This window comes from Camelina sativa, chromosome 8 (assembly GCF_000633955.1).
Source record: "Camelina sativa cultivar DH55 chromosome 8, Cs, whole genome shotgun sequence".
Taxonomy (NCBI): Eukaryota; Viridiplantae; Streptophyta; class Magnoliopsida; order Brassicales; family Brassicaceae; genus Camelina; species Camelina sativa.
Window position 1 is genome coordinate 19,150,198 of NC_025692.1, and position 11,080 is coordinate 19,161,277.

The following is an 11,080-nucleotide window of genomic DNA, read 5'->3' on the forward strand; positions in this document are numbered from 1 at the left end:
GAATTTTAAGATCTTAAAAGCATATCATTTTTTTGCAAAAAACTGTGGATCCAGTGCTCGCACACTCTTAGAGCCAGGGCTGAGTGGTTATATAGACTTATGCTAAAAAATTTAAATGATTATATCTGTATTCAAGAATATATTAATGGAAAATATTTTAAATTAAAATCTTGCCTAATCCATGATTCGTTTTCTTATACTCTTGGGATGATGTCAAAAGAAAAGAAAAAAGTAGTTTTATATCTTCTGTTTTTACTTTTTAGTAATCAACGAGATAGTACCACACCATGTTAGTTATGCATGTCCGACTAAACAAAATCTGAATGCTACGAAACTAATATCTAACAAGTAATATCTTAATTAAGTAAAACAGATGGTTGGTTTTACAGTTTTACGTGAATATCTATGCTATTTTTCTTACCGGAAGTGATGTTTGATTTTCGTTAAACGTATACATTATACAGTACTCTTTTTTTTACCCCAAATAACAAGTAATAATTTTATTTTTTATGGTATGAGAATTGCCAAATGTAACAATCTTCGCATTTATAGATAAAGATCCGAATCGGACAACCTCGGAATGGGCAAGGCAACAAGAGGGGTCTTGAGCTTCAAGACAATCCCAAACTTCTCTTCTAATTCCAACACTTGTCCTTCCGGTATCTTCCAATCGAACGAATGCAATAGTGTCGCCAGAGTGTACAAAACCATCCTCTCGCCGAGTGCTACGCCGGCGCAAATTCTCCGGCCAGATCCAAACGGAAAATAGCTATAATTGGCTCCAGTGAAATCACAAGTGTTGTTATCAAGAAACCTTTCTGGACGAAACACTGTTGGGTTCTCCCAGACATTTGGGTCTCTCTGAATAGACCAAACATTGACGAAGATCTTAGTGTCTTTAGGGATAGTGTAGCCACCTACCACGGCTGTTTCAGCCGGACGGTGAGGGACTAACAAAGGAAGAGTAGGGTGAAGCCTAAGCGTTTCTTTCATAATGGCTAGTATGTAAGGAAGTCTAGTGATGTGTGATTCTTCAACAATATTGTCTTTGCCGACAACTTCGTCTAGCTCTTGTTGTGCTCTTTTAATGAGCTCCGGGTTGCTCATTAGCTCAGCCATTGCAAACTCTATCGTGTTTGTTGACGTGTCTGTGCCACCAACCACCATATCCTTCACACATAAACAATAACATTAATGAACAAATCACTTTTCATTACAAATGGTCGGAACTTAAATTCACTGACAGACTTTGCAAATAAGATCTAAATTCTAACAAATATAACTATAAAAATACAATTCCGTAGTTTCGTAATTAAATTATGTTTTTGCAGATCAATGATTCCAAACTACCAATATTATTATCCTTAACTTATAAAAATGAAGCAAATAATTGTATACCGTGAGTACGGCTTTGACATGGTTAGCCGTAATGGGAACCTCCGAGTCACTTTCTTGGTCTTTTAACTTCATCAAATATTGCAAGAAGTCTTTGCTTTCACCATCATGATCATCTCTTCCTTTTAGCCTTTGCATCTGTTCAATGGCTCGATCGAGTACCGCATCGAGCTCGCGAGAACACACGCATCCTCTTAACAAGCCCTTGAAGATCGAATCTCGCTAGCCACGGGAAAAAGTCAGAAACATTAGGCTCACCCAAAAGCCCGGTTAACTCAGTGATAACTCCTTTAAACTCTGTTCCTACACTCTCCATCTCCTCTGCTTCCACCGACCCTCCCCATAACATATTCATAGTCAGATTCAACATCGTCAAAAACAACTGATCTCCGACTTTAATGGGGGATTCTTCTTGACTTTTCTCGTATAGATATCTCGTTCTTTCTCGGACTTCTTTGCGTCGGAGCTCGTAGAAAGAATCCAAAGTCTTGCGGCTAAGAAGCTTGAGAACACAAATTTTTCTAAGCTGTCTCCACTCGGCGCCGTATGGTAACCAAACGATATCAATACCACCATATGTAGCAGCTCGGCCCGTGATAGGGACATCTCGATTTGAGAAATTGATGTCTTGATCTTTCAAGATCTCTCGAGCCAGCGATGGAGAGTTGACCACGACGGTTAGTTTCGAGCCAAGATTGAGTTTGAAGATTGGACCGTGTTTTTTAGCTAGGTTAGCAAAGTAGGTGTGAAGGTCCGGGTCAAGAAACGGGAGGTTCCCGACTATAGGTAGCCCTCGTGGTCCAGGGGGTAGAGGCGGTTGTGGCGAGAATTTGGAGATGTACCATAGAATCGATAAGATGGCGGTGAGAATGAGAATTGCGTAAGGAGTGAGATTAAATGTGTTATCGGGCAAGAGATTTGAAATCGGAGACATTTTTGAATCTTGCAGAGTGTTTTTTTGGGTAAGAAACTATGAGGTCATCTAAGAAAGTAAAGGAAAGTGGATAGTATTATTTCAATATAGTAATAAATCAATAATAGGTGATACTTTCAATGTTTATAAAATAGGAAGATATTGCAACTCTAGACCCTGCATATAAAGAAAAACAAAACCAATTTAAAAAACGAAAATGAAAAAAGGGGAAAAATCTATTAATTTCGTTGGCTTCTAACGTCACTAAGAAAATAATTGGTTACATAAATTAAAAAATAATTAAATAATTAAATTCAATTAAAATATTATTAATTATTTTTTTGACACCCTTGGTCGAGTATGTGCAATAATCATGTTCTAACAGGAACCATTTTGTTGAGGTCGGAAAACTTTCAAAATTTTTGAGATAGATAATATTATTGATGAATTTAATTAATGGATAAAAGTTGAACACATTTAATTACTTTCTTGTCTCGACTATTTGATGTGAATATCCATGAGTGATGAGTCCTGTCTCGACTATTTGACAAGCTTGGCCCATGACACAATCTAGTGAAGCCATGGATTAGGGCATGAAATTACATGGGGCATAGTTTAGAATTTTTTTTTTTAGGCTTCTTATGTTAAAAGAATTATCTAACCCTTTTTATAATTCTTTTTTTTTGCTGGGCTTTCTTTTTACCATCTTTTATGGGCATTAAGCCTATTAATAAAATGTTACTTAAAATATCTTGTTAAGAAAATTTTTTGTTTGGTAAATTTTTTAGTTTTATTAAATAAAAACCCTAAACAACTTCAATTGAAGACTTCCTTGTAGCAACAAAAACGAAGGGTTTCCAACTTTCTAAAAGATCAAGGTACGTACCTTGAATTGAATGCTAGATTTTGAAGAAAAAGTTTCTAGACATAGGTGTTTAGATAGTAGATTGGTGTTGGATTAGTAATAATGAATTTTATAGGGCATTATATTTTAGATTTTTTTGTTCTCATTTACAGATTGGCTATGAAATTAAACATTGCTCGTCAATTAGTATGGTTAATTATTATTTATGAGTGTGCAAAAAAAAAAATTATAGGGCATAATTTTTTTTTTTGCGTTCGGAGTTAAAAAATGCCAGACCCCGGCACTGCTATTTGATGTGAATATCCATGAGTGATGAGTCTCTTTGAAATTCGGTCGTCAAACACTCAAACTTTTTTTTTCCTTTTACAAAAATATATCACTGTTTTAAGTTTTCAATGCGATTTTTTTTTTGTCATATGATGTTATTGATACTGCTTGAAAGTTTACATTGTGAAATACATAAGCTGGCGGAAAACAGAGATATCTCCGGAATCTAAAGCCCAAAAGAGGGAGTCTAAACCGGCAGACAAAGTATAAGTTCTCGGAAACAACTAACAACTAGAAGGAAAGTTACAAACCGCAATCGAAAAAGAACGAATCCAATAGCTAAGAACAGAGACATACTTAAAATAAATAACTAAGACAAACACTATGATTAAACAAACAAATCAAACTTCTCTTCTGAAGTTTCTACGAATGAGCTGTATCAATGCTGCCCATGGCCAAAACATCGATCAACAACAACTGCCTCCTTCGTTACAATGCGATTTTTATAACTAGTTTTTAGATTTGCGTTTTATCCAAATTTAAATGAATCTATATATAGGTGGCTATTAGTGGTGGAGCCAAAAAACTTAATCATGGAGGTCATAATATTTTTTTTCAAAAATATATAGAATATATCAAAAAATAAATTTAGCATTCACTAACTGTTGAATCTTGTTACGCAAAGGTGGCAAAGAAAAAAAAAAGTTACGAAGAAAGAGAAAGAGTCTTAGATCTTTAATTTAGAGAAATTAGGCTATGTTTATGCATTGATTTTTTTAATCAACTTTAAATTTAGCAATAAAATCAATTAATAGCAATAAATTTTTGTTAGAGAGCAGTTAATAGATTTCTAATTAATAACATATTAATATATTAAACTTATAAGAGAGGGGTTAAAAAGAAAATTGGAAGGTGCCAATAAAATTTGAGAAGGGTGTCAATAAGACAATATGCTTCTTAAACTTTAGCCTTTACAGATAAAGATTCGAATTGGACAACCTCGGAACAGGCAAGGCAACAAGAGGTGTCTTGAGTTTTAAGACAATCCCAAACTTCTCTTCCAAATCCAACACGTGACCTTCCGGAATTTTCCATTCGAAAGAATGCACTAACGTTGCAAGAGTGTACAAAACCATCCTCTCGGCAAGTGCTATACCCGCGCAAATTCTCCTTCCAGATCCAAATGGAAGAAACCTATAATCTACTCCATTGAAATCACAAGACTTATTATCAAGAAACCTCTCGGGACAAAACTCAGTTGGATTCTCCCACACATTTGGGTCTCTCTGAATACACCAAGCGTTGATGAAGATCTTAGTGTTTTTAGGGACGGTGTAGCCTCCCACAACCGCGGTTTCAGTTGGACGATGAGGGACTAGCAAAGGAATGGTTGGATAAAGTCTAAGTGTTTCTTTCATGATGGCTACTATGTAAGGAAGTCTAGCGATGTGTGATTCTTCAACTATGTTGTCGTTGCCTACAACTTCGTCTAGCTCTTGTTGCGCTCTCTTCATAAACTCTGGGTTTCTTATTAGTTCGGCCATCGCAAACTCGATTGTGTTCGTTGATGTATCTGTACCGCCAACTACCATATCCTTCACATATATATAACAAATTAACAAATTGAATAAGTCAGTTCTTATAAAATCTTATGACAGAATAGTTTTGTGTTTACATAAGATTTAATCGATAAAAGTCTAGATTCTTTTCATTTTTAAAACTGAAACCATTTCATTACCATGAGTACGGCTTTGACATGGTTAACGGTGATGGGAACCTCCGAGTCAGCTTCTTGTTCCTTTAACTTCATCAAATGTTGCAAAAAGTCTTTACATTCACCATCATCACCATCCCTACTTCTTAGTCGTTGCATCTGCTCAATGGCTCGATCAAATATCGCATCGAGTTGTCTAGCACACACATGCATCTTCTTCACAAGACCTTGAAGATCGAATCTAGCTAACATTGGGAAAAAGTCAGAAATATTAGGCTCCCCCAAAAGCCTAGTTATTTCAGAAATAACTCCTTTAAACTCTGTTCCAACACTCTCCATTTCCTCTGCTTTCACCGAACCTCCCCATAACATATTCATCGTAAGATTCATCATCGTTAAAAAGATCTGTTCTCCGACGTTCACCGGTGATTCTTCCTGACCTTTCTGGTACAAATACCTCGTTCTTTCCCGGATTTCTTTGCGTCGGAGCTCGTAGAAAGAATCCAAAGTTTTGCGGCTAAGAAGCTTGAGAACACAAACCTTTCTAAGCATTCTCCATTCGGCACCGTATGGTAACCAAACAAGGTCGAGTCCGCCATAAGTAAGGGTTCGGGCCGTGAGAGGGACGTCATGGTTTGAGAAATTGATGTCCTGGTCTTTCAAGATCTCTCGAGCTAGCGCTGGAGTGTTGACCACGACGGTTAGTTTTGAACCAAGATTGAGTTTGTAGATTGGACCGTGACTTTGAGCAAGGTTTGTGAAGTAGGTGTGAAGATTCGGGTCAAGAAACGGAAGGTTCCCGACGACAGGTAGCCCTCGCGGTCCAGGTGGCAGAGGCGGATGGGAAGAGCGTTTGAAGCGGTACCACAGAATCGATAAGGTAGCGATGAGAACGAGAATTGCGTAAGGTTTGACATTCATCAATATTGTGTTGTCGGTGAAGGGAGTTGAAATAGGAGACATCTTTTACAGCTGTTTCTAGGGACTTAAGTTGTTGTCTCTATGATGGTATTTTATACGGTTACAACAACGTACAGCATCATTCTTCTTCACGGTAGTATACGGTACAGCATACGGTTACAACGACGTACAGCATACGGTAAGCCAATCCTAAGTAGAGGACTCGAAAGGTCTTAAGATGATAAAATTGATAACATTTGAGTGGATGATATAATTTCATCATTTTTAGAAATCAAAGAAAATATGTTCTTTCTTTTTCTTTCTTTATATTTTTAGTCAAAATAAAAAATGATAATACAATTCTAGGGTCTCGATTTTTTTGAATCATTCAAACAAAACAAAATATATTTGGACCTTAAGAGAAGAGAGTTTGTGTAGTAGAAGGATTTATTGAAAAAATGTTAAGGACTAGACAACAACCATCATAAAGTTTTGGGTATACATCGTAAAATACAATTTTGTAACTTGCGGTATACATATACACTAGATAATACTCTGTGCTACAGCACATGATGACAAATGTTGTAATTAATTTATATATATTTCGAATTGCATAAAATGTTTTGGTTTATGTATTTTTTACAATTTAGAAATTTTAAATAGTGTAGAGTAGTATAATTGCTTTACTTACGTGGTAATTGTTAAAACATATTTAGATAAGTACGTTCTATAGACATCGTTAATCCTTTGCACGGTAACATATACACAATAATCGTTTTGCAGTTTTTAAGTGATAGCGGTATGCTTAAATGTGTTAAATCCAAATATCAGATTTTAATTTGGTTTTAGTTTAGACTATTGCACATATATAACCTACCCGTAACTATTTTAGAATGACAAAGACATCTCGTCCCATACCGTCTTGTCCTGTCCCGTCCTGTTTCTTCTCATCCCTACCCGTAACTTTTTTTATGTCCCATAACAGTTCTCTTTTAAATAATTAACTATTATTTTATCGTCCAAAATTTTTGGATAAGAACATAACTAAATTTTGTGCTTTCCTCACATTTTTTTACATATAATTCTTCTCCTTCTGCAATAGAAGATTTGTTCATAGTAAATAAATTAAAAAAAAACTAATTATTAATATTCAATTTTGCATAAATATATAGTGAACCAGTTGTAATTATTGACTTTAGAGTTTTAAATACATATTTTAGGGTAATTACTATTTAGAAATACAAATATAACTTGAAATTCTTTGCTTGTTTTTTGTTTTAAAAAAATGAATTTATTATTATTTCTTATACAACAAATGTAATACATGAAATAGTTTATTTTCATAAATATATATTATTTTTATTTAAGATTACAAAATATATTAGTTACATAAGATCTTTTTAAAGATATTTCTTGCATATCTTGTGTTTTAGAGAGTATTTACAACTAAGTTGATTTTAGATATATTTTATATATCCATTAAAATAAATTTGAACTGATTTTTATTAATTTCACATATCTTATATATTAATTAACTTTATATTATTAAGGCTATAATGAATACTTGACTATTTTAAAATACCTTTTAAAGTAATTTAATTTTCATTTTCAAATTGTTTTCAAAATTAAACTGGATTTGTTTATTTGTTCCTAAAAATGTGAGGAAAAATATGCACAAATATTAACTGTAATTTTATTTTCTTGTTTTTTTTTGCCTTTTTTCCTAATATATTTATAAAGAATCAGAAATTTTGATTTGATTTATTATGTATTTAAACGTTTTCCTTATTTAATTCTGATGCATATGTTTTCTACATATATTTATTTCATTTATTTATTCAAAACACCTTTCATGCCACTATTTTTGTAACTAAACTTTATATTTTTTAAAAATGCAAGTTAATTATGAGAAATCACAAGTAATAGCATATGTATATTCAAAAAAAATTCACAGTCACTTATAATAGATTTTTATAATTATAAGAGTGGGTATATTTAAAACACTTTATCGGGAAAATTTCGTTTTAGTATATGTTGATCATAATTTTTAAATAATGGACGGTGGTAGTAGCATATTATATTGTGTATTACTTTCAGTTTTGTGGAATTAACCTGTATTTTCTTAGGATAAACAAAAAATCAAAATATGAAGATTTGAAAAGTTAATTTTTGAGGAACCCCAAAATAGATACTCCCTTTGTACCAATATATATAAGATCTTTTAAGATTTTTTCTTTGTTTTATTTTATAAGACTTTTTAAAGTTTCTATGTATTTTGTATATTAATTTAATGATTTTTGACTATTTAAATTCTGCAGTATTTTTTTTATGGGTGGAATTTGGTTAAATGATACAATATTTTTTGTATTAATCTTTATGTTTTTAACCAAAAACTCTTATATAATGGAACAAAGGGAGTATAGTTTTCTTTTTGATAAATTAAGAGGATCTGTTCATTCTTATTGGTTATAATTGGTGAAAAAAATTATATGGTGATAAACTGATAATACTGAGCTGCGTCATTAAATTTTTCATTATGGTGATACTGATATGCCGTATGCGTCACTAATCAAAATTGGCCAACTAACTCAGATAAGGATACTTCAAAGATAATTGGCCAAAAAAGGATATGGCTGCAAACTTAAGAGGATTGGCCTGCTTGTACTCGTGATCTGGTCGGCATATATAAATCTACTTTGTTAGGAAACTAGGATCCTTACCTCACCTAATACTGAGATGCGTCATCATATTCATTATCCATTATAATATATTCAAGAAATTTTTTTTTGATTTAGAACCATACGGTCCATCCGTCCATCCATCCTGTGAGTTATATATATCTCAGATAGAACAAAACCAGATATAAAGCAAAAACGCATTGTACTTTTACCCAACAAGATTTACAAGTAGTCCTACTTCAGTAAGTTTCCTGGTTAAAACTTCAAAAACGCATTGTACTTTCACCCCAAAGACCTAGTAATTTTTTGTTTCTTGTATATTAGTAACAATATGACAATCTTTTACCTTTTAAGAAATAAGATTCTTATATGAAGATTTTCGCGTTTACAAATAAAGATTTGAATTAGACAATCTCGGGACGGGCAGGGCGACAAGAGGCGTCTTCAGCTTCAAGACAATCCCAAACTTCTTTTCCAAATCCAACACCTGACCTTCGGGAATCTTCCAGTCGAACGAATGTAACAGTGTTGCGAGAGTGTACAAAATCATCCTCTCGGCGAGTGCTACACCGACGCAAATTCTCCTTCCAGATCCAAATGGAAGAAACCTATAATCTGTTCCAGTAAAATCACAAGACTTATTATCAAGAAACCTCTCAGGACGAAACTCAGTCGGATAATCCCAAACTTGTGGGTCTCTCTGAATAGACCAAACGTTGATGAAGGTCTTAGTATTCTTAGGGATGGTGTAGCCTCCCACAACCGAGGTTTCAGTCGGAAGACGAGGGACAAGCAAAGGAATGGTTGGATAAAGTCTAAGTGTTTCTTTCATAATGGCTACTACGTAAGGAAGTTTGGTGATGTGTAATTCTTCAACAATGTTATCTTTGCCTACAACATTGTCTAGCTCTTGTTGCGCTCTCTTCATCAACTCTGGGTTGCTTATTAGTTCGGCCATCGCAAACTCTATCGTGCTGGTTGTAGTATCTGTACCACCAACTACCATATCCTTCACATATATATAACAATCGCATTGATTAAGTCAGTCCTCGTGAACAAGTAAACATCTTTTTATTGTTTACCCAAAAATCGTAAGACTAATCTACATAGTTTGCAACAATATGCTAATATCCTCCGAAGTATAAAAAACTGAAACTATTGAATTACCACAAGTACGGCTTTGACATGGTTAAGTGTAACAGGAACCTCCGAGTCAGCTTCTTGTTCCTTTAACTTCATCAAATGTTGCAAAAAGTCTTTACATTCACCATCATCACCATCCTTACGTCTTAGTTCTTGCATCTGTTCGATGGCTCGATCAAGTATCGCATCAACCTCTCGAGCACAGACATGCATCTTCTTCACAAGTCCCTGAAGATCAAATCTAGCTAGCAATGGGAAAAAGTCAGAAACGTTAGCCACTCCCAAAAGCCTAATTGTTTCAGATATAATTCCTTTAAACTTTATTCCAACACTCTCCTTTTCCTCTGCTTTCACAGAGCCTCCCCATAACATATTGATCGTGAGATTAATCACCGTCAAAAAGATCTGGTCTCCGACGTTTACCGGTGATTCTTCTTGACCTTTCTGGTACAAATACCTCGTTCTTTCCCGCATTTCTTTGCGTCGGAGCTCGTAGAAAGAATCCAACGTTTTGCGGTTAAGAAGCTTGAGAACGCAAACTTTTCTAAGCATTCTCCATTCGTCACCGTACGGTAACCAAACAAGGTCGAGACCGCCATAGGTAAGGGCTCGGCCTGTGAGAGGGGCGTCATGGTTTGAGAAATTGATGTCTTGGTCTTTCAAGATCTCTCGAGCTAGTGCTGGAGAGTTGACCACGACGGCTAGTTTTGAACCAAGATAAAGTTTGAAGATTGGACCATGACGTTGAGCGTGGTTTGTGAAGTATGTGTGAAGATCCGGGTCAAGAAAGGGCAGGTTCCCGACGATAGGTAGCCCTCGAAGACCAGGCGGTAGAGGCGGATGGGGAGAGCGTTTGAAGCGGTATAACAGAATCGATAAGATAGCGATGAGAACGGGAATTGCGTAAGGTTTAACATCGATTAGTATTGTGTTGTCGGTGAATAGTGTTGAAATCGGAGACATGTATTATAGCGGTTTGTAGAAGTTATGGGATGTACACTTGAGTTGTTGTCCCTTAATGGTATTTTCTACGGTAATTAAGCCAATCCTGAGTAGAGGACTTGAGGGTCTTAAAGAGGATAAATTGATAACATTTGAGCGGATAATATAATTTTCCTAGTTTTTTCTTTTATCAAAATGTAGCTTGACAAAGAAAAAAAGGTTTTTTAGTTGACGTCAAAAAAAAAAAAAAAAAAAAAAAAATT

General features: G+C 34.6%; 2 protein-coding genes and 1 pseudogene across 2 annotated transcripts; all 3 read right to left on the reverse strand.

Moving 5' to 3' along the window:
* Positions 486–2,463, reverse strand: LOC104707523 (annotated as a pseudogene).
* On the reverse strand, positions 4,334–6,218 carry LOC104707524 (flavonoid 3'-monooxygenase-like). Its single transcript, XM_010423897.2, has 2 exons — positions 5,179–6,218; positions 4,334–5,035 (listed from the first exon to the last, which is right to left on the reverse strand). Exons 1-2 carry the CDS (start codon positions 6,115–6,117, stop codon positions 4,412–4,414), a joined length of 1,563 nt encoding a protein of 520 aa, XP_010422199.1. The 5' UTR covers positions 6,118–6,218; the 3' UTR covers positions 4,334–4,411.
* Positions 8,918–10,925, reverse strand: LOC104707525 (flavonoid 3'-monooxygenase-like). The gene is made up of 2 exons (XM_010423898.2): positions 9,900–10,925; positions 8,918–9,741 (listed from the first exon to the last, which is right to left on the reverse strand). The coding sequence occupies exons 1-2, from the start codon at positions 10,836–10,838 to the stop codon at positions 9,118–9,120; spliced, it is 1,563 nt and encodes a 520-aa protein (XP_010422200.1). The 5' UTR covers positions 10,839–10,925; the 3' UTR covers positions 8,918–9,117.

What these genes read in the sequence shown, in the direction of transcription:
- LOC104707525 (XM_010423898.2), bottom strand. Translation starts at nt 10,838, where the DNA reads ATGTCTCCGATTTCAACACTATTCACCGACAACACAATACTAATCGAT. An exon ending in ATGTCAAAGCCGTACTTGTG is followed by an intron (nt 9,742 to 9,899) that starts GTAATTCAATAG and finishes ATATATGTGAAG; the next exon opens with GATATGGTAGTTGGTGGTAC.
- LOC104707524 (XM_010423897.2), bottom strand. Translation starts at nt 6,117, where the DNA reads ATGTCTCCTATTTCAACTCCCTTCACCGACAACACAATATTGATGAAT. An exon ending in ATGTCAAAGCCGTACTCATG is followed by an intron (nt 5,036 to 5,178) that starts GTAATGAAATGG and finishes ATATATGTGAAG; the next exon opens with GATATGGTAGTTGGCGGTAC.